General features: G+C 43.3%; 1 protein-coding gene across 1 annotated transcript in view; it reads left to right on the top strand.

Annotated features, from left to right (window-relative positions):
• MRPS27 (mitochondrial ribosomal protein S27) overlaps positions 1-24,052 on the top strand; it is a 56,064-nt gene that overhangs the window by 22,358 nt on the left and 9,654 nt on the right. The window contains exons 5-9 of the mRNA XM_063127934.1: positions 10,829-10,943; positions 12,416-12,494; positions 13,289-13,404; positions 19,210-19,312; positions 22,413-22,555. Coding sequence (XP_062984004.1) covers positions 10,829-10,943; positions 12,416-12,494; positions 13,289-13,404; positions 19,210-19,312; positions 22,413-22,555 — 556 coding nt within the window. The remainder of the gene's footprint in view (positions 1-10,828; positions 10,944-12,415; positions 12,495-13,288; positions 13,405-19,209; positions 19,313-22,412; positions 22,556-24,052) is intronic.

The raw sequence follows: 24,052 nt of genomic DNA, 5'->3' as shown, positions 1-24,052 counted from the left end.
AGGGGTTGGACTTGATGGCCTTATAGGCCCCTTCCAACTCTACTATTTGATGATTCTAAGTGTGGATCTCCTTTAGAGTTCTGACAGGTTCTGACTGAAACTGGAGTGGATACACTGCCCCAGTAACATTGGAGCCACCAGCCTCCACTGGATCAAGATAACAGCCATTTTCAAAATGAGGGTTAGCTATTTCTTCTTTGTCCCAGAATCCTAAGTGTAATCTGATACCAGCAGCACTTAGCAAAAGTTAATGCATTCATTCTGCAATTTCCATCTTGAGATTGAGTCTAAATGCAGACCCCATGGCCACAACATCTACCCTCCCCCCCAAATACCCTCTCCAAACCTGTTCGGACTGATCAAGATTTCTGGTAGACTTGAAAGGTTTCTCACAGTTTTGTTGCCTTTTGGTTGGTCCTATTAATGTTGTTGCCCAATGGTGGATTTCGTACTTTTTTCTTAGGGACATTTGCGCTTTTTATGTGCACTGAAGCTCTTGTTTAAACTATATGTGTAATAAGCCTAATTTTATTAAAAATGTAACAGTGGGTACATGATGATTTGTCTTCAAAAGTATCCCACAATGCTTTGCAAATATATAAAAAATAGAGACTAGGGTCAGTATCCAATGTTGCCTGCATGCCAGTGGGTCCTACTTGTAGCACTTCCCTCTTGCAGCCCTCTGCGTGCCCCCAAACTTGTTTTGCAAGTTTGGGGATCCTCCAAAGCAGATTAGGGATGCGATGAGGGGGGAGAGGAAAATTCAGTTGCACAAACCAACATCTGCTAACGCACTGTTTGTTGGATTTAATCCTTATGCAATACAAGATTTTTATCAAGAGAGTAAATAAAACAATTCTGAAGTAGATTTCTTCTACATACTCAGGAAGTTAGATCTTTTTTTTAAAAAAAACACTGTCTGATGTCATGATCGTGGCTATAACATAACAATTAAACTGAAATTTCTGACTTTAAATTCTTGGACCAAAAAATCAGCATGTCTAATCCCCTCTTTTTCAAACAGCAGTTGAATAATGATTACATTTTCATCGTTTCTTGACTGAAAAATGTAAATGAATGGCCAATTTCCCCTTTTAAAAGAGAATATAACTTGGTTTGAAATTCTGTCCTCCCCCTTGATTTCAATAGCTATGTAAAAAGTTTTTCTTTTCCCCAAACTGGCCCCTGTTGTCATAGTTGTTAATTAGATTCATGACGCATTGCAGGGAGGAGTGTTTCCCTTAACACCTTTGGAAATTTTAAATTTTTTACAACCCCACAAAAAAATTTCCCTCTCTTTCTCCTTGGGGCATAGAGTTATCAAGTTAAAATGTGGACGTCGCGTCTTCTTCTTCTTCTTCTTCTTCTTCTTCTTCTTCTTCTTCTTCTTCTTCTTCTTCTTCTTCTTCTTCTTCTTTCCTCCTCCTCCTCCTCCTCCTCCTCCTCCTCCTCCTCCTCCTCCTCCTCCTCCTCCAAACTTTGTGTTGGATGGAGTTGTACAAGGGCTTGAAAAGAAGTCCGGGGAATGTGCATGCATACATACAAATGGATGCAACGTTGACATAGGCAAAGAGATAAAAGGAAAGCTTCTTTTACTCATGCATGATTAAAAAGGAACTTTCACGGAGCAAAGGGTTTTGTGGGGCAGTTTTCTTTGACAGTGAGGCATGATCGGTGCCCCTGGGCTTTCTCCTACTGGTTGCAGCTTGAAATGGTAGACAAAGGAGATTTCTTGGTGACGTCCTCCCAAGCCCTCTAAGCTAAGCCTGCCTAGAATCTATTTGATCATTAAGCTTTGTACCTAAAAATATGCTTGGGAAGAAAGAACGCGGCATTTTCAAGCTAAAGCTTTAACTATGACTTGCATTTAGAAAGTGAAGTGGGTTTGGACTCGTTCCAAGAGATCAGCTTATTCCTGGCAGTTTGAAACCGTTATCAGGAATTGGAGTATTTATTTCCTTTCTAGTTTCTTCTCAAATCGTTTTAGAATCTGAAGCAAACAGGAACAAAAATCTGTTTTGTAAAAGTAAATGAGCATGTACAGATTTGTGGCGTGTGTGCATTCCATGTTTACTATTTGCATTTAAAGTGGATCCATCAGTTTATTTCTCCCTGAGCTGCAATTGGACACAGCTCCCTGGTATTCATCCAACATGGTGAAATAGACACTTTGCGCTGCTTCAGACATGGCTGACTATGCTACATGTACAGTGTACACTTGCCAAGCATGCTGTTAGTCTGTAATGTGGCTCTTAGAAAACTGATGGATTCAGAAAGTGTCACTTTGACTTAGGGAAATTCAGTCAGTGTTTGAGAACTTAGAAATAAAGTGGTTCAGCAACGGACTGCTGTAAATTGTGCACCAAGCCCTGTTAATTCCAGTTTTCTTTGACTTCTCCTGTTTCCCCCCTTTTCTTTTTAAGTTAGATAAAGATGTGAGTCTTCTCTTTGTCTGCAGACCTCTGCCTGCCTGCATGAACTTAAGTCAGTGGTTGCATCCGTAAAATCCGTGTTTATACACATGTATTCCTTGGATCAGTGTTTATATAGTTTCAGTGCTTTCTGCTTACCTGAGGTTTACTGTATGAATAGTTGTATATGAGCATGTCAGGACAGGAATTCTCCACATGGTGGCACTTCACAAAACTTTTAAAAACCTTATGTTTAAAAAAGAAAAAGAAGAAACAACCACACTCTCCATGCAAAATTGAAAAGAATGGGTCTACCTGGAAACAAGTCTCACAGACATCAGCAAAATTTGCTTCTAAGTAATCATGCTTAGCATATGTAGTCCAGTAATATTTTCATTTTGAATAGAATAGTAGAAAGCTTTATGCACTTTCCAGATCAGATAACATGGATCTGCCGTATTGACTTGCTGTGCATTAATATTAAAGAATATAAGCACAGCGCTGCACCAGAATTGTCTTTCTGTTTGCAAAAAATGGGATTAGAATCTCTGGGAAGCTGGAGGAGTATAGATAGCAGAAAACCGCAGGGAAACCTCCTGGTCTTTCCATTCTGTACATAAGAAATGCCAGAGGCTGCCTCTTCATTTAATTCAGTGTTTATCCTTTGGCTTGTCATTGTTCGTTTCCTGCAGTCTTAGCCTGCCATCCACCAAGCGCTTCTTCACACAGCCACCCTATTCCTTTCAATAAGGTTTGTGCAGCAACAGTAATTAGTAATTTGTGCCTTTTCCTTCCTCTTGTCTTTCTCTGGTCCCTGAACATATTGCACAGCCTAATTATATCCTGTTAGAGGTTTCTGAGAGTGTGGGGAGAGATGCTAACACTCATGCAGTTGACCTCTATTTTTCTTATTTATTTATTTAGAGTACCTGCTGTGGCATTTTAAAAATTTCATCTAGGTCAAAGAGGATAAAATGAAACATCTCTTTCAAAGGACAGAAAGGAACCAGACCCTCTTTGAATGGAGTATTGGGTCCTTTGGGAGGTTTGCACATCCTTGCACAGGCATTGCCAGTTATAGTAATCTGGGTGCAACGTCCTGGGGTACACAAATTGGGTTTCGCCACAGGGACAGCCTGTGTTGTTTACTTATGCAGACATTTATTACTGTATATGGAACCAGTTTATGAGAGAGTTGGTCATCCTAATCCTCCAGTCACTTGAGTTCGAAACAGCCCCATGTTGATTCAGACAACCTGGCCTGTCAGTGCCAAGAGTTGAGATGGCCTAGAATTGCTTTGAATTCTATAATACTACTATTTGACAGTGACGTGTCACACATCATGTGAATGATCATGCCTTTGGTGATGTCTGCCACCATCTCGCTCCGTACTGTGACTTTTTCTCTGAATCCATCTGGAGTTTCTTGATGTTGTGCAGTCAGAGCTGAGAATTCAGGGAGACATTCTGTGTTTCAGGCTGTTCCTCTCTAATCTCTTAGAGTTTGAATTTTACCCTGCTGTGCCGCCCCCAGTGCCTACTCTAAAATGAAAAAATAGATATGGATTTAAAGTAATTTCTGTTTTGGCCCTCAAAGTGGCACCTGGGAGGTAGATGAAACCTGAGTGGCATGATGAACATAGCCCAACTAGCTCATATTTAGGAATTTCCCAACTCTTCCCCTCCCCCACTTCCTGTTATAAGCTTATCTATTGATGTTCAAGTGTGTTTAATTTCTTTATGCGGTTCTATCTGCCACAACCTAGCAAGGGGCCTGTCACACCCTTTCCCCAGGTAATGGATGGGGCGAAATTTGTTTCTTTTGTATTTTAAGATGAACTGGCCCAAATCACATTTCAAGCAGTTATCCTTCTGGTTTTTGCTCTTCTCTGAGTGTCGTGATGCTGTTCCCCCGTCCAAAATTGTGTATATATTTGTGTGCATTGGGGAAACTGCATATGAAATTTCCTGAAGACTTTTAAAAACAAATCACAAACTGATGTGAAAACGGGATGGAGTGAACTTGTGTTTCAAAAATGCAAATGTTATAGAAAGTAAAACAGTCAGATTTGTCTATCCCAGGCCAGTCCTTGTTAGAAAATGTGTTGTGGATTCTAAATGTATCCCTTTCTTTCTTAGAAACCTACCCCCATCCCTTTTGTAATGTTAATCCTGTTGCTAGGCAGAAGTTCCTTTACTCTAGACATGACATCATTCATGTCTTACCTGGCCCAGACTGGCATTTTCCCCAGCCCATTCTTCCCACAACCATGTATGATTGTGACAGGTTCTAGTCCTAAGGGGAGCAAATATCCCTTGCAAATAGTGATTTTTATTTTCAGCAAAAGGCATTATTCATTTCCTAAGGGTTTTCAGTTTTCTGGTTCCTGTTGCAGGTGAACATCCCATCTGATCTCTTTTTTCTTAGCAATAAATACATCCTAGTATTTTAATTGCAGTACCATACAATAGTCTCTAATCCAGTGGTTCTCAACCTTCCTAATGCCGCGACCCTTTAATACAGTTCCACATGTTGTGGTGACCCCCCAACCATAAAATTATTTTCGTTGCTACTTCATAACTGTAATTTTGCTACTGTTATGAATCGTAATGTAAATATCTGATATGCAGGATGTATTTTCATTGTTACAAATTGAACATAATGAAAGCATAGTGATTAATCACAAAAACAATATGTAATTATATATTGTGAAATATTATATATGTGTTTTCCGATGGTCTTAGGCGACCCCTGTGAAAGGTTCGTTCGACACCCAAAGGGGTCGCGACCCACAGGTTGAGAAACGCTGCTCTAATCTCTATCTACGTTAACAGCTTTGCTGTGCTTACACTACTGACAAATAGTTTCAGTCGTTTTTTCCAAGAGAATGTGTGGCATCCTCATGACAGGGGAGGTGGTGGCAAGCAGTGATGTATGTTACCTGCATAACCAGTTTTCCTACAAAAAATAGCATTTAAATCAAGCGGGATCTCATTTAGCATTTTTATATAATTTATATTTAGTAAAGAAATCTCCCATAGGACGCCAGGTTAATTTTACATGCTGTATAAATATCTCAAGAGCTTTTCTAAAAGCCGAAGAAGTTTTGAACTGAAATAGGGGATCAGGGGGTAGGTGCAGGGGGAGGGGACACAATGTACCCTTATAGTGCAGTCCTATACATCTCTACTCATAAGTAAGACCCATTGATTTCAATGGAACTTACTTCTCAGTAAATGAGTATAGGTTTGGAGCTGTAGTCTACAGTCCTATGCATGTTTACTCAGACATAAGTTCAATTGAGTAAAATAGGACTTTCTCCCAAGCAGGCGTTCATAGGATTGCAGCTTTAGTGTTGTTTAAACGTTCTATTTAAAGGAATTCAAGGCTATGCTTCAAAATTATTTTTATTAGAGTGCTTGTAAATAACTTTAGACATGACAACTCAATAACAGGCACGTCTCTTCCATTATTTAAATGCCAGAGTTCCCAACCATGCATACAGAGCCTACATGCTTATATTTCTATACACGGAGGTGTTTTCGATATTCATTACACTTACATCCCGTCTTTCCTCCCAGAAACTGAAGACCGCATGCATGAGCATCCTTTTCCCATTTATCCTCAACTAAACTCTGTGAAATAAGTTAGCCTGAGAGCTAGTGACTATCCCAGTGTCATCCAGGCGGCTTCATGGCAGAGTAGGGATTTGAACCTGGGGCCAACATTCTAATCCCTACACCATACTGGCTCTCACTTTCTGCTGTCAAGACCAGGAGCAGGACAAACAGATGCACAGAGGTTGTGGGGTGGGCCAGCTACACCAGTCCCCCTCCATGCGTTGACTATAACTTTGTGGGATGGAACATGAGAAGTGGGATACAGTTAACTAGGAAAAGTTAATTACAACTTTGGAACTGGCCAGTTTGACCAGCAATGTGTCCATTCTTTATGTTATTGATCAATTTTATTAACAATGCATTTTTAGAAATGGAATCTGTCAGTGGAGAATTTTCCACCCCACATTTCTTGTAGCAAGCAGTGAACTTCTAATGTTAGTGTGTTTTGGAATGTTTATGTGGGAATCTACCGAAGGTGCTAGGCTGGCAACATTGCCTGCTTGGCCCCAGGTTTACCACAAATGGGATGCCTTCCTCGGAGCCAGGCATTTCGGCTTGGCCGGCTCTCTGAAGAGCTATGCCAGCCACATCCTCGGCTGACACAGTTCTCCAGAAAGCCCACCTGCCCACTGGCTCATGATGAGAGCATTCTCAGCATGAGCCAGAGAGCAGCTGTCCCATCCTGTTTCACTTGGCGCAAAACAGAAGGAGGGAGGTTGCTCCAAACAGCCCCCTTGGCTGCTCTTGCTGCGGTATTTTCCACAGCAAGAGTGAGGGACTTGCGGGGCTCTCCAGAGCATTAGCTAGCTGCTCTGGAGAGCCCCACCAGCCTTGATCTCCCAATGTGGCAAATGCCACGATGGGAAAGCAGCTGGTGGTGGTGGTGGTGGGGTTCCGGAGCACCCGTTGGAAGGAGGCGGCAGTGGTGGACCTTCATGGTAGGGGTGGGGGAAGTGGACCATTTTGCCACTCCTCCTGCTCTCTCACCTGAGGCAGGGGATTCACCCCACTTTATGGGAGGGCCACCCCTGCTGACTGCCCATCTCTCAATCTTTTCTGCAAGAAACATCGGTATAACACTGGCAAATCTGATAGCTGCGTAACTTGTAAGTGGATATGTGGGCCTAGGTTTGGATGTGGTAAACAAAACAGCCACTTTTCCTGCACTGGCTCTTTTGTTTTCTTAATGTCCCGGCCCAGGACTCCAAGCCACTCTCCCCACCACCATCTGCCTCCCAGAGGAGGCCTCTGAAGATTCAAAGATAACTGGATTCCTGTACCTCCATGGAAGCATCTAGCAGTCAGCAGTGAGGTTACCCTGCTAGATGCTTCCACGGAAGAAGAGGTGGAAAAGTCCCTGGGGACAGCAAAGCCTTCCCACTTTGTTCCTGAGCAGGTCACCCTGCCTCTGTCCTCTGATTTAGTTGACTTCTCCCCAGTACAACCTGAAGGCCATGATGACCCTCCTCTACCATCCAACCAAGCCTAGGGGCAGCAAGAGGCATTCCAGCCCAGCTGGAACTCACACCTCTGTAATACTACATGGCCTCTGTAAGTCCCTTTCCACCAGGGACACCGGGTCTTGTATTCACTCTGTTCTTGCATCTAGCCCTACAGCTCAGCTACCTGTGCTTCTGAGCTGTACCCTCTCCCTAACAACCCATGTGCATGCCAGCCTGGAATTGGAGACTGAGAAAATATACAAGGTGCCCCATACAAGATGCTTCATAGATACAAATCTTAGACTCTCTGACTTCTCTTATGGCTGGTGAGCCAGTCTTTGCCAATTAAACAATTGGTTTATCAAGATATGATTCAATCTGATTGCCTGTAATTGATGCTTCCTGCAAGCAGTTTTTGAGGCCGGACCCTAATGAAAGCAAATATATGATCTTTCTGTTGTTAATACCAGAGTTGAAGTGAGAAGTGTGGGAAGCAATCAACCAAATGACCATCCATAGCTTGCTACTGAAAGTGTGCCTTTTTAAATTGTAAGATTAATTTTATAGATGTGGTATATCTATTCCCTTTTGCTGAGCTTTCATATAAAAGCCTCTGTACTTGGCAGCTGGATATCTACCAAGGCTATAGACTGAAACAACCTCCCTCCTCCCCCTGGTAATCTGTATAGCCTTTAGCCATAAGGGACAATTCTCAGAAATTCACTAGAGGGAAGTGAAAAGGGTTGGTGGCTATAATGGTCTGATAAATGTTCTGGAAAGCATGCTCATTCAGATGGAAGAACCAATCCTGCCACTAAATGGTGCTGCAGTTTGGCTCCAGGCGGCCGGCATCTGCGCATTAGTACTGTTCATTCATCCTGATGCTCCTCAGAAAGGGGGTATGGGCTAGAGCTTGCTGTGGTTCAGATGTAATCCTCCCCAGCCCTTGTTGTTTAGAGCTTGCGTATATCTGAGGAGCTTCAGTCTGTGGCTCAAAGATCAAGGCAGATGTTAAGGGATTTCCTCCTCTCCCCCCCCCTTAAAAGTTTCTTCCTACTATTAAACACAATAGAATTCTTTTATGCCATTATTCCCACCACCACCCCCGCCCCAGAAAATGTTGTGGCGCTTCTGCACACAGAAACAAATAAAATCACACTTTAAATATTTGATCCCGCATTTTCTAGCCCAGGATTAGGTATGAATTGTAACATAAAAGTCCTTTAGAAATATTATAAGGGCCTGAGAGTTTACGAGAAAAAGTTGGTGAACTTAAGATAATGGTATGTTTTTCTGCATCCTAAACCAACATTTCCTTTTCTAAATCCTACTTTGCAAACCACTGGTATTCACCCTAAAGGAGTTGTCTAGCCCGAAAACCTTGTGGTGTTTCAACACTTCCCTTGGGGGTGTTGTCCTTTTGGAGCTGTTTTGCCGATGTATGGTGACTTTCTCTAAGCTATAACTTTGGTTTACCAGATTTTATCCTGGGAGGTTTTATCCTTTGTCCGTCTGTGGGTTGTCTTGCATCAGTGGGTTGGACAGATGCAAGCGTCTTGTCCACATCCTCAGTTGTGTAGGCTCTGATAACCTCCAAGTTAGATTACTGCAGTGCACTCTACATGGGGCTGCCTTTAAAGTCCATTCAGAAGCTGCAGCTTGTGCAAAATGCAGCAGCCAGATTGATAACAGGGACCAGAAGAACATATAAGACCGACTCTGGCCCGCTTCCATTGGCTGCCTGTACGTTTTCAAGCCCGATTCAAGGTGCTGGTTTTAACCTATGAAGCTTTACACAGCTTGGGACCACAATACTTGACGGAACGCCTCTTCCAACATGAATCTACCCATACACCATGCTCAACATCTAAGGCCCTCTTCTGGGTGCCTACTCCAAGGGAAGCTCGGAGGATGGCAACAAGGGAGAGGGCCTTTTCTGTGGTGGCCCCACAATTGTGGAACGACCTTGCCAATGAGGCCCACCTGGCGCCAACATTGTTATCTATTCGGTGCCAAGTTAAGACTTTCCTTTTCTCCCAGGCATTCAACAGCATATGCTAAGCTTTGGCCTGGCTGAGTGTTTAAAATTTGTTTAAAATGTTAACTTTTTTATGTTTTTAAATTTCGTATATTGATCTTTAATGTTCAGTCTTTTTAATCCAATCTTTTTAATCTTTGTAAACTGCCCAGAGAGCTTTGGCTATGGGGCGGTATATAAATTTAATGAATAAATAAAATAAATTATTAGATTGTAAGCCTATGCGGCAGAGTCTTGCTATTTACTGTTTTACTCTGTACAGCACCATGTACATTGATGGTGCTATATAAATAAATAATAATAATAATAATAATAATAAAAACTTCCCCTCCAGTTTGAGCAGTGCTTGCTTGCCACTACAGTGTTGGTAATGCCCATGTGGGAGAGGCTTTTTTGGTAATAACCGTGACTTCTTGGCAGCGGTGCTCACCCTCTGGAAAACCCGTCCCCCATGCAGTTCGGGAGGCAGAAAATGTGGCATCTTTCAAACATGCTCCTTAACCCAGGCTTTCTCTGGCTTGTAAATAACCGCAATTGATCATCTGCTGCTCCTTTTTACTGCTTTTTGAATTGTTTCCATATTGATATTGTTACTTTAACATAGTGTTTAATAGTGTCTTTTAACTGTTTTTGTTTTCTTGTAGTTGAATTTGTTTTTAAGGGTGTTTTCATAACACCCTTAAAAATCTGGTTCATATATTAAACTGGTTAACATATGTTTCACATGTTAAACTAGAGACCTGCTACTACTTCTGATGCAATCCTTACGCCTTACAATTCTTTGGGTGAACACCTTAGATTTTTAAAAAATGTATACCTAAAATATAAACTTTGAATGTTACAAACAGTTGTTTTGACTTGCATGTATCTTACAAGTAATTTACTGGAGAGTTGGGACTGACTGAGACTCCCAATTGAGTGTTGATTTGGTGACAAACCCAGGTTTGTTGCATTGCAATGTGTCAAGTGCTCCTAACCAATTCAGATAAAATTAGGGGTTTGATCCAGCCACAGTTAGACATTTAAATCCAGAATGAAACACCCAGATAAACCTCTCATGGAGAGCAAAGAAACGTCAAAGGTTTTTAACATTGGTGGTACTGGACCCAAACAATTATGCCAGAGGCAACGGTTTACATTTGTAGAAATGAGAAAATGGGAGTAAATTCTCCCTTTATAAGTTAGTGCAAATGTAACTTCAAAGAAATTCTGTATTGTGACCTTTTATTCTGCTTGTGTTTGATTAATGTACATATATTGAAGGGTCTGCATATATGTTGGCCTCTTTAATTCTTTATGTTTATCTCATCACTTAGGTTCCGTCACAGCTCTAATTGTTTTTACTTGAGAGACTGGAGCATCCACAGCTGGATTAGGCAATGCCTTAAGTTTGGGGCACAGGATAAAGCTTTGTACACTTTGCAAAATAAGGTGATGTTTTAACAAGACACTTTTCAGATATTGTTAGAATAGCTTTCCATAAAGCACATAATTAGCTAAACCAGACACCTTGATGGGAATGTGTGTCCTGTTCACAGATTACATTCTTTGTTTAGGATGATAGTGTGGAGTTTGAAATACACTTTCTGTAGCTCTTCCATTCCCATTCGATGTTGGGGATGATCCAGCCAAAGTTAAAGAAGTCCCATGGAGTTCAGGGTGGGATGTTAAATGCTTGCTTATTTCTTCCCTGCTGAAATCAATAGGATGTAACAGTGTTCAACTTTGCCTGGATTGTGCCCATTGTTTGTTTATTGTTATTTGTTTAATAAATCACTTAACATATTCATTAAGAGTATGGTATTGCACAAACCACTCTAAGCACTGTAGACAGTTTCAATAAGATGGTTTGTACCTCGCGTGGAACTGCTTTCAACAGGAGTGAGCAATAGAAGCCCGTGGTTCCTATTTTTGCATGCACAGATATACATGATCCTTGCAATACTTACTGGTTGTGTTTATTTGTCATTTTAGCTTGGATTTTGAGTTGGAGGTGGAGCGTGTCTCCTGTAGTGATAACAAAGACATTTTGATGTCAGTGCACAGTCAAAGGAAATGGCTGCTAAAAGACTTAATGGCTTGGGGGAAATTATGCTGGAACATACCCTTCTTTCCCCAAGATTCACAGCTTGGCAGGAAACACAATGAAAAGCATGCATTTCTGAACAATCTCAGCCCCCCCTCCCCCGGCTTAGAGTATAAGAAGTCAATTACACACTGCACATTCGGAAACATATCCCCGTGAAATCTCATTGCACGTTATTAATGCAAAGTAAGAGTTGAAGAATGCTGGATCCTACACAAAATGTTGGGAGCAGAATGGTGTGTGGTTGATAGGGGCGAGTGTGGCTGTGTGCTTGCGTACAGTTGGCTGTTTTTATGCACTAGCCTCTGTCTATGAATGATAGTGGCGGAAAGCTGTGGCAACACTATGGTTGCTGTGCATGAATACTTCTGTCTCTCTCCTTGACTTTTAAAGGACTGCCTTAAGGGAAGTGAGATGGAAGGAGCTGCAAGTCAGTGAGCGTAGCGTTGTTCTGTTTTTCTTGAAGCTCCCAAAAATGTAGGCTACCGGTCCCAGTTTTAAGCTACTGGATAGCTGTGGCAGCACAAGCACATAGGCAGCCACATATAGAAGGAATGTTATGTACAACTGCAGTTTCCTACTTGCCTGGCCAACATGTGGCAATAGTCGCTTGCCACAGGCAAGTGTCACTCCACATGGCCCAAAGGATATTATTTCTCATGCTCCGGTTTCGATCAGAAGAACTGGAAGTCATACTTATGTAGACATGTCCTTAGTCCTGCCCCACTGTATTACATGTTCTAATAGTAACCCTAAATTATATGCAATACTAAACATGTTTGCATATTTTTGTGCTTTTTGCTCCTTTTTTCTTCAGGTACAATATGGAATATTCCCTGATAATTTTACCTTCAATATATTATTGGATTCTTTTATAAAGGACGAGAATTATGAAGGTATGAAACAAAATATCTGCTAGACATCGTGCACCTCTGGATGACATGGCCCTCTTTGTGCTTCCTCCTGTTCACCTGATTTCCCATGATTCCACTGGCAGGCAATCAAGAGCCCCAAACGTAAAGGGGTGGGGAGAAATGCAGGCAGGTGCCAAGTGGGGTGAGTTTGTTAATGCAAGAAAATTGCCCAGAGTGTTTCAACAAATGACGTCATTCCAGAGTGCAGGACACGGAATACTGGGCTCAAGTTACAGGAAGCCAGATTCCGGTTGGACATCAGGAAAAACTTCCTGACTGTTAGAGCAGTACGACAATGGAACCAATGACCTAGGGAGGTTGTGGGCTCTCCCACATTAGACGCATTCAAGGTGCAGCTGGACAGCCATCAGCCAGGGATGCTTTAAGGTGGATTCCTGCATTGAGCAAGGAGTTGAACTCGATGGCCTTATAGGCCCTTTCCAACTCTACTATTCTATGATTCTATGATCATTAGGGCTGGTATTTGTGAGTTCTTTGATATCAAAAAGAAACTTCCCAAAGTATTTTGGTTTGTTGATTTCTTTATGTAAAAGATCTTTAACCTGACTTTCAGAGTGCATTGCCCTCACAAGTCTGCTTACAATATTATAAAGACATGACAATTACAATTACACATGCAGCAGCAAATGTTTTTTTAAAAAAAACCAAAAACCAAATGCAGACTGGAATAAATGTGTCTTCAGGTGTGGGTGGGTGGGTGTTTTTAATGCCAGCAATGAGTAGAGTATTTACAGGTTTGTTTGTTTGATTGCTAGATGCTATGGCTGTAGTCTCTGAGATCATGATACAGGAATTTTTTGATGAAGTGTCTACACAACTTCTCTCACTCTACGTCATGTATAAATATTTGACAACCAAATCAGAACTTACGGTAAGCTATTTGCATGATATACCTCTGTGGCTATGGTTTAGGGGGTAAGGCAGTAGCAGGGTTCAGATGCAGCATTCCCAGTCTTCCCAAGCATGGTTTGGAGCAGGGGTGTGTAATCCAGTTTTTCCTCCCAGATGTTTTGGACTACAACTCCCATAAGCCCCAGCCAGCAGGGCCAATGGTCAGGGATTATGGGAGTTGTAGTCTGGTTTTTGTGCATCAGGAACATGATACATGCCCTGTTTCCCTTGACTTGAACAAAACATAATTTCCTTTGCATCCAAATGGGGCAAGCTGCAGTTTGTACAACCCTAGTTTGCCTCCAAACCAAGGATTGAAACCATGGGTTTGAAGTGATTTCAGTCCCCGGTTTGGAGGCAAACAGCAGTGTCCTTCAAGTATTAATTGCATGAAGGGTGCTTCACATGAATATAGGCAATGGGACCGCACCACTTCTCCACTCCTGACATTACACATTGCTGAGGGTTCCAGTTTGCATAGAGCAGGTGTGGTCAGACTTTGGTCTTGCAGGATCTACCTGTGTTTTACTAGAACACCAGGATGCACCAACTGGACTCTGGTGCAAAAGACAGATACTTAGGATTAAAGAATTCTCAGACAGATATTAGTTTTGAGTAACAGAATGAAATGGAGCACACAGTCCTTCTGCCAAAAGCCCACTCCTGGTCACATCCCCCACCTCCAAGCTTTCTCAGTTTCAGCAGTATAATTTAGGGCATGTGTGAGAAGTCTGAAATCCTTGCTGTTCTACTGCAAATTGCCCAGAGATCTACCAATCAATCCAGATCTACCTTCTGCCCTGGCATAGAGATCTAAGTGTGCAGGCTTCCCCTGCCTGGATGTCCATGCTCAAGGCATGGCTATTGAAGGCAAGGCTGGTAAATCCACACAGCGTCATCCTTGCTTCTCTTTCATGGTGTGGAGTTCCCTTCATCTAATTCACACATAAAGTGGGCTTGTGATTTCTGCTAAACTAAAACTGAAGCTGTGTGGGAGAAGGAGGAGGCGGGCGAGACACAGCACGTTCTTGATCATCCAGATCATGTTTTGGTATGCCTACCATCTTGTCAGTGTACTTAATGCATCTGATAGTCATCGTCCCCCTCTCTCTCTGGGGCTGTTCTCACAATACGCTGAGTGTGGGTTGTTGTTTAACTGTGGATTAATTAGCATGTTGTCTGAAGACGTTTTCTGAAGGGTGGCTTGATAACCACGCAGCGAGGCTTATTTTTCTCAAAAAGCTACCTGAAAACCCATGGTTTGTTGTTGGGTTGTTCAGGGTAGTTAACAAGCCAAACTGCATGGTTAACAAGCCACCCTGTGGAAAATGTCCTGGGTTCAGACAATGCACTAACTCATGGCTCAACAAACAACTCATGGTTCAGCAACAACCCACTGGATTAGCGTGTTGTGGAAACAGCCTCAAAATTCGTGTCAAAATAAAGCCATTCGTCTCTTAAGGTGGTACAGCATTCATGGTCTTCTTCCTATGACAGTTATTCTGACTGTAATTCTGGTACCAGTAAGGAACTGTGTTAACTGAATGCTTGAGCAGCTATATTTGAAAACTTCCTTTCAGATGTGTGCTTCATAGGGATGTCAGAGGAATCCATTTGAGGAGTGGAGATTGGTGACCTTGGTTGGCTTGAACACACACCCACACCCCCCCCGCCCCGTACTCAGGTCTGACATCCGTCAGCTCGCTCTACTCGGCCCTCAACGAGTGGGGCCAGCTGGCGGATTTTCTGGCGGCGCAACAGCAAAGGCAGGAGTGGGAGGGGAGCCTCTCATGCAGCCTCCTGCCCTGATTGTCGCCCTGGTGCTACTGTCGCCACGACAACAGGAACAGTAGGAGGAGTGGGGAGATCACTTCTCCCCTCTCCTACTCCTGTTCCAGGTACTGTGGTGGTGGCGGCGGCGGCAGCGGGACAGGAGGAACCTCTCAGGTATAGGAGGAGTCTGAGAGGGAGCTCTTGGAGATCTACCGGGCCCCAAAAGGGCCGGATTTCCCCACGATGGGCAACCCTAGTGCTTCACCTGTGGACATTTGGCGAGGAGTTTATGACTTGACAGGGGGAACTGTTGCTAAGGGCACAATGCTTTGCAGACAGAGGAAATTCCCAACCTTCCATAGCCATCCATGCATAGGATTATGCCCCAAATCTCTAGAGGGGAACCTGACATTTGATTTCTCTGCTCCCAACAAAATGTCCTTCATCTAATCTTTCTTTTTTTAGGATGTTTCTGTCATCTGTTTACTTGCTTCATAAATGGCCCTGAGGGCTAGAGGTTATAAAATAACAGGGTGAGGGATTACTGAGACAAAGTATGTGAAGACTTTTGGACACTAGGGGGAAAATGCTAGATAAATGCTGATTATTCTTATTGTCTTTTCTGACCTGTCTGAACAATGACTCCCTTCTGTTTGAAAAAAACTGAGAAACTGTATTGACTTCCAACATGAGTAATTATTTTAAGGCGCAATCCTATGCACTGCTAGCTGGGGAATGCTGTGAGCTGCGAGACTTCTTTCTGTCCAATCGTGCATAGGATTGCACCCTTAATAAATTAGAATTTTATGCAAAATCATGTCATTTTAAGGGTTTTAGAGGGCTGTGATTGAGAGGATGGATTTACACCACAATGAATGTATAAATCACTTCGTACTCTTCCCTCTCCCCTTTTTAAATTCACTCGGCCATTTGATTCCTTTCCTACTTCTTTTATTCATGTCTAGCTTAGCACAGTGCAGCATCTCTGGCAGGCCAAACTACTTTAGGTTTTTACTATTCCTTGTAATTTAGGTCAAGTCTTCTAGTATCATTGTGCCTTAAAATTCCATGACAAGCTTCTACACATATTCGTGTTCTACAGAATATCCCCATATCTCCATTCAGCCATGGAGATGAAAAATGCCATGGTGTAGGCAAAGTGTCCAGTAATGCTCTGCATTGTATGACTTTCTGATTATCCCAACTCTTAGTTTGTCCCCCAAATGTCAGCATAATCCTATGCAAACATTTCTCCTTTTTATTATTAATAATAATAATTTGAACTTCTGACAGCAAATATTTTAGATTTTGCTTCCCACCCATCCCCTGGGTATATGTGATAATACTCTTCTTCATTAATTTCAGAACATTCATACAGTTTGTGACTCTCCTTAGCGATTTTCCATCTGGCCCTTAGCAAACTGTACCACAGAGGCACTCTCCCTATAAAGCAGGAATGCAGAACTTCCAGCCTGCAGGCCGAATTTAGCCCACAGAGGCTCTGCATCTGGCCTCTGGAGGCTTGTGCTGCCTCTGCAGTCTCCACCCTTTCAGTCTCGCGAGCCCCACCGCTACGTGGGGTGGGGAAAGGAATCACTCTTTTCCTATCTTGCCCCCCTATCCCCGTGCCCATTTCCCTTCATCTGTAACTGCTACATTTACTGCCACTTCTAGTCTGGTGCAATACTATATTGTAAGGATCAGCAACTGACAGTCCCAGAGCTAAAACCCTAAGAAACATCAACTGAACCCATGGTTGCTAGTCTTTAGATGTGAGAAGGAGGTGGTTGCTGTGGCAACACAACTTGGTGGCAGTTCACTTTGGGGGAGGATCCTGGCCTACTATGCTTCATCCCCTCCTCAAAGTGGGCCTCCCATGAAACTGGTTGCTGTATGTTTACCCTCCAGGCCTGGTTGCTGACCAGTTGCTGTGCATGTACGCTCCAGGCCTGAGAAGGCCAATAGTGTCTGACTAGAAGAGGAGCAATGGCTGTGCCCTGACTAGATGGGATAAAGGGCCGCTTAGTAGTTCTGTAAGGATGGGACTCTCTGTAACCACACCTTTTAAAATTAGTTCAAAACTACTATGTTTGGCAATATGAGAGTCCAGTGTGTCCTGAAAAAGAGAATAAAGAAAATGCCTCAGTCCCTTTCTCTCATTCCCTTCATGGATAGGCTAAACACATCGAGGGGAAAAGCAGCTTTGCACCCACTGGCCCACACTTCGACGTCCCTCATCCAGTGGAAGGTCAGAACAAGGGTGACTGCGTGTGTACAGCCTGAGGCACCCCATGTGATCGGGAACCCTATATCCACACAGCTGTGTGCGCATAGGCGCCGTTTTTCAGATGTCCCGCTGAATTGTGTGGACACCAGGAGCAGCTGGCACAGTCTATTCCCTCTGTACATCTTTGGCCTACATGTAAAGGGAACACGAGAAAAAGGATTTGGAAATCACGTGTCAAGACGTTTGGGTAGCATCCAGTGTCCCAGTGCTAGCACTAATGCTGTTGCACAACCTTCACGCAGTGCAAGGAGTGCAATGGGGGCATTGCTTTTATTATTGCTGGTTTGATAGTGCTCTTACTGTTTGTATTGTGTGTGTATTGTTTTTAAAGCCACATCAGTTCTTAGTCTTTGTTTTATTGCTGTATACCACTTCAGGAGGCTCCTGCTCTGAAAGGTGCCAAGAAATATATTAAATAAATAAAATAAGCAACAGGGAGACCATGCCTGGCTTAGAAGAAAAACCATCCCTTTTTTCCTGCCAAATTTCACTGGCAAAGTGCTGTTTTTTCCTGTTCTAGTTACATTCCACAAGTGCAGGTTTATGCTAGTGCGATGTCATTAGCGCCTGGACAATGTTAGATGCTACCCTTTGATTCCAAATTTGAACTGATTTTTGTCATAACTATATAGATATCTAAGTTAGCAAAATATATTTTGGAGAGAGCATGGCGGTGAAAGCCAACTGTAGCAAAAGAAATTTTGGTCTGGTTGCATTCTTTTTCCTTTTTCCTACTCCACTTTTTATCCTTTTCTTTTTTTCTCCCTCTCATTATTTTTATATTGTTGTTGCGTTCTCTACCATAGATGGAGGAGATAGCCATGTTAGTCTATTGCAGCAAGAACAACAAAGATTCTTGTGGCATCTTAAAGTCTGACACATTTATTTTGTCCTAGTCCACCTTATCAGATGCATGAAGCATTGATGAGTTTCTGGATTTATTTATACCTATAGATGGGGGTTTCTTCACAGAATTTCCTCATTGTTTACAATTCAGCCCTGTGATTAGCTTCAGAGGCCTATTCGGAGCTTCTGGATCAGCCCTGATTTGACTTGGGGTGCTTTGGGCCTGGGCCAACCTGCTTCGGATCCAGATCTGGACACCTTGAAGCGGGTCAGTCGTTGCAGGTTCCTGTGCAGTGGTTCGGCCAGTGCCCAGTCCTCATTCTGTCCCACATCCTTGTACTATAGAAAAACCCTAAAACTCTCCATACTACTCGATGCATCTGGTAAGTAAACTATAGTCCATAACAGATTATGCCAGAATAAACATGTTAGTCTTTTAAGGTGCCACAAGACATGTTGTTTATACATGTTTTTAGATTTGCTAGATTGATTGTAGATGACAAAAGTCATTTAGAAATGACCCAGTAATCCTAAATGCCTGTACGTTAAAGAATGATGTAACTCCAGTTGGTTATTGACTGTGTCATTGTTAGTTAAGATAGGAAGGTGGGGTGCAGATATTAGTAACTCATAAATAATCCCTGAACACTTAAGATGCCCTCCAGATGTGTTGGACTACAGGTCCCAGCATCCCCCAACCAGCTAGCCGGGAGTTGTAGTCCAACACATTTAGAGGGCACCAGACTGGGGAAGTCTAAGAAGAATAGAAGAGCAGAAGTAGGCCTGCTTATGGTAGAGAACACAGAGAGCCCGGTGGCGAAAGCCAGCTGCAGCCCCTGCTGATTTAACATTTGTTCAAGCAATGTCTGCTGTTTTTAGTGGAAGGAAGAGAAAAATCTTGGCGCATCCCTGTTGCTCACAGGTCTGAAGCAGACCAACACGGTGGGAGTCAGTTCTCAGCTGTACGGCTATGCCCTCCTTGGTAAGTTTTTTAAAGGACTTAATTAAAGTATTGAATTTACCGCTTTATTGATTAGTTCAAAGTAGATGGATTAGTCAGATTCTTCAATTAAATTCTAATATAGCCTTTGACATATTAAAAAATTGAAACTAAATCATATTCAGTGGGTTGGCATACAATCCAAATAATGTGAGCCCCATCGGTCATGCCCTGAAAATCAAGCCAGTTTTTTTAGCGTTCCTGTTGAACGCATGACTAGACCAGTAGGTTGAACTTTATTTCCTGCTAGTCTCCCCCACGCACACACACATACACAAACCCAACCCCCAAAAGACTTACCTTGTGAAATGGGTCATAGGTTGTGGATGGTTCCCTCTAACACAGGAGAGGCCATAGAAGGTGTTTCCTTAGCTGCAAATGATGGTGCGGTGGTCATTTCCTGCTGGGGATCCCCGGCAGTAAACAATGCCCTATGCATATTTTATTTTAGTTATTTATTTGTGCATTTATATCACGCCTTTTTTCCTCCAAGGAACCCAAGGCGGCATACATAATCCTCCTTTCCATTTCTATCCTCACAACAACAACCCTGTGAGGTGGGTTGGGCTGAGAGTCTGTGACTGGCCCAAAGTCACCCAGTGGGTTTCCATGGCCAAGTGAGGACTAGAACCCGGATCTCCCGACTCCCAGTCTGACACTTTAGCCACTACACCACACTGGCTCTCCTTTACCACACTAGATCATTTATAGCCAAGGAGAGGCCTTCTACGGTGATTTCTGTATTATAGTAAACCTCTTCTCCAAGATTTTTTTCCCCTTGAGAACAGGGATTGGCAGAGGTATGTTATGAACCCCTTTTTGAGTTGGGCCAAGCTAAAAAGGGGGGTGGGGGCTTGGCCCAACTTGAAACGTGACCAGACTTCTCAAGAGAAGGGTGCATTTTGAACTCCTTCCTTTGGAGTTTTGCTCTACTCCTAAATAAATAGGAGTGCAATTCTATGCATATGTTTAGATAGACAAATGTCCTACAATTCCATGCTGGGAGTTGCAGGACTTTTTTCTATCGAAACGTGCATAGGATTGCACCTTAAATATTTCCCGTTATTTCTCATTCACCAGACTACCCATAACAGGTCTTGAGTGCAGGGGCAGCGGGGCGCGGTCCTCTCCAGGGCCATTCCTAATCTTGCCTCTGCAGAACCCACCATGGTCTTCCAGAATCCCATTTGGGTAAATCCCCACATACAATCTTCGAGGTCCCCTCTTCTTATATCCTTTTCATGTTTTATCATGTTTTTATTTCATACAAGGTTGAAACAAATCCCTTGGCGGTTTTGTCCTCCTCCACAAATAGCTGATAAATGGCATGTGCCCTTCAGGTGCGAGACAGTTTTGGCTGAATGTGTGAGCTGGCTGCCCTCTCTCTACGTATCACAGTTTGTTAACGATGATCAGAGTGCCCGGGACATGACAGGATAAGGGTGCTGATTCTGATTTTACCTGACTGTTAAGATGAAAACTACATCTTCAGCTGGGGGCGGGGGGGGGGGGGAAGCAAAGCAACACATATCCCCCCCAAGCTCTTGGTTTACTATTTTCTTGAGCTATTGTTACACATCTGCTTCCCCCACCCCTTCTTCAGTCAACATATATATTTAAATGTATTTTTAAAAACTATAGCCTGAATAATTTGGGACGGCATTGTACTTAGCAAATCGTTTTACTCGCTATGTGCGAGTGACCCTCCCCTGACATTGTCTTTCAGAAGATCAAAAGCGATTTTCTGCGATGTCACATAATCTGCAGTCTTGCCAACTCTAATGGAGTAGACCTCTGCAAAGAGTGAAAGATGTCTGTGGGCGTAGACTGGCCCGGGGCACCATAGCAGTTTATTTTTAGCAATTAACCCAATGAGCTTTAGTTTATGCGCATCCTCATGTGGCTCTCTCTGGACTCCCTGCTTGGGGAAGAGAGGCGAAGGTGCGTAGTAATAGTTTGCATGGCTAGATGTCCCTTTGTGATTCATGTCGACAGCTAAAGGTGATACAGACTCTGGTAAGGTAAACGGGTATCTCTAAAATGCTTAACGTCAAATATTGGTGTGTAGTTGTTTTTGCCAGGGTGACAACGGGAAGCGCTGGGTCCTGCTAATAAAGCATTTTAATCAACAAGTGTTTACGTTCTGATCTGGACATAATCTAGGATCCCTTCCCATGATTTGAAAAAAGGGTTAGAATTTTTCATGTAGAGAGACAGATGAAACCTGCCTGAAGATAACCATATTTGGCCACTCTGTGAACAGAGTGCTGGACTAGATGGACCCTTGGTTGGATCCAGCATGGATCAGCAAGGTTCTTGTATTCTTAATTCCCTGTTTGTAGGAAGACATTAACATGTGAAGCAGCCCTGACTCATGAGTATGCCTAATAGTATTCAAAGAAACCCAAATCCTGGCCCTAGCAAAATTATGTTAATATGCCATGTGTAAATCAAATCTAAATTTCAAAATATCCTCCTCTTCCTCCCCTCAGTTGTGAATATTTTTTAATATCATTTGGGTCTTTCAGAATTAAGAGAAATTATCAAGATGGCTGGAGCAGAGAGAAATCCATCAGAAAACTAAATATTTATAAGGATTTCCCCCTCCTTTACCTATAGCACTCCTGCCATGGAGGGGCTGGAGGACACAACGAGAGGAAAGAGATAAGGAAGCATCATTTTGACGGCCAAACTAGATGTGACCCTAAATACGTCTCTGGGAATCAGGTGGAAAGAGGAGGGGAGGTGTAACTCTTTCTTCCCTGGCCATGGTCCCAACGAAAACCATCCCCCCACCAGCTTCCCTTCCAGGGATCATGGGAGGCATTGGTGGATTTTTGTTGGGACCACAGCAGGGGGGGGACCCCTTCCCACATCCTGGGGTCCCAATGAAAATTCCCCCTCACTACCATCACCGCCTGAGATGGTTCTTTTAAAAACAAAAACCCAGATGTGATTCCCAGTGATATATTTAGCATCATGTCTCTGTCGACCTCAGTTATGGGAAAGTTGCTTCCAGATTTTACTGTGCTTCCTTGCATTAGAGAACATCATAACTCTCACAGTGGCTGTTTCATTACAGGGAAAGTGGAGCTGCACAAGGGGCTACGAGCTGCATACCACCAGATGCCCCTCATGTGGACCCCGGGGTACCTGAACAGAGCCTTGCTGCTGATAGAGAATGTGGTGTCGCTTCCCAATGATGTCAAGCTCTGCAAGGAAGCCGTAAGTGGGGAGCCATTTAGCCAAGTGGGGCCTTGAATGTGCTTGACTAGAGAGCCTATGGATTCTCAGAGTAGACCAGCAGCATCATTTCTGCTGCTGGTGGCCTCAGGGTAGGAATCAAGGGTAGGCATGGTTGGGCTTCTGCCGAGGACCCCCTGACAAAATCTCCCCGGACTTAACCCTTCCTCTTCACCGTCGCAACCGGCTTGTTTGTCTGCCTCTCCTTTTGGCCCATACAAAAGTGATGGTGAGAAGGATGAGCCATTGATGCCACTGCTTTCTCACTTGCTGTTTTCTGCAGGGGGAGCAATGATAAGAAAGAGGAGGAGCAACCAGACAACGGGGCCAATAGCGGGGAGAAAGTACACTTACTGAGGCCGGGGGCTCATTGAGGGTGTCTCGCTGAAAGGCTCTCAAAGGCTTGGAGGCAGCCCTGGCTGGCCCTGCTTCATATTGCTTGAATGTGAACTTAGAAGAGCCCTGCCGGATCAGACCAAGGGTCCATCTAGTCCAGCATTCTGTTCACACAGCGGCCAGCCAGCTGTCAACCAGGTAATCACAAGTAGGACATGAGAGCAACAGTACTGTCCCGCCCATGTTCCCTAGCAACTGGGGCTGCTTTGAAGACGGTTCAGAAACTTCAGCTGGTGCAGAATGCGTCCACCCGAGTATTGGTGGGGGTGAGGCCATTCGATCACATAACGCCAATACTGCACTAGCTGGTCTGGTTACTGGTGCGTTTCCAAGCCTCATTTAAAGCGCTGTTTTTGGCCTCTAAAGCCTTAAACGGTTTGGGACCAAGTTACTTGAACCACCTTCACCTGTATCATTTTGACTACATTTTTGGATCAGGAAGAGAGTCCGTTCTCATTTCCCCCCCTGTGAGAGCAGTTAGGTGAGAGGGCCTTCTCTGCAGTGGCGCCACACCTTTGGAAAACGTTGCCATCAGTGCCGTGCTCTGTCACCCCAGGCTTTGAAGAAGGCCTTGAAAACATTATTTTACCTTGGCCTACTCTTGATATGACACTGTTATTGCAGTGGTTGTTGCTGCTGGTTTTATTGTTGGTTGTTATTGTTGGCTTTATTGCTGTGTTACTGTGTTACTGTTTTATCACACTTAATATTTTAACTGCTTTTATGTATTTTATTGCTGCAAGCCGCCTTCGGAGAGCTTCTGTCCTGAAAGCGGCCAAGAAATATTTTAAATACATAAATAAAAATGTACATAGGCATACTGCCTCTGATACTGGTGGTAGCATATAACCATCAGGACTAGTAAGCCTTTGATAGCCTTCTTCTCCAGGTATTTTTCTTAACAGTTTTTAAAGCCATCCAAATTGGTGGCCATCACTACATCTAGTGGTGGTGGTGGTATTATTATTATTATTATTATTATTATTTGCATTTTTATACCGCCCATTAGCTGAAGCTCCCTGGGCAGTAGTGAATTGTATTGTCTAACTAAGTGCTGTGTGTAGAAATGTAGTATTCAGTAGT

The sequence above is a fragment of the Elgaria multicarinata genome, chromosome 6, assembly GCF_023053635.1.
Source record: "Elgaria multicarinata webbii isolate HBS135686 ecotype San Diego chromosome 6, rElgMul1.1.pri, whole genome shotgun sequence".
In the NCBI taxonomy this organism is placed as follows: Eukaryota; Metazoa; Chordata; class Lepidosauria; order Squamata; family Anguidae; genus Elgaria; species Elgaria multicarinata.
Note: the sequence above shows the minus strand (reverse complement) of the source record. Positions and strands in the feature narration are given on the sequence as shown.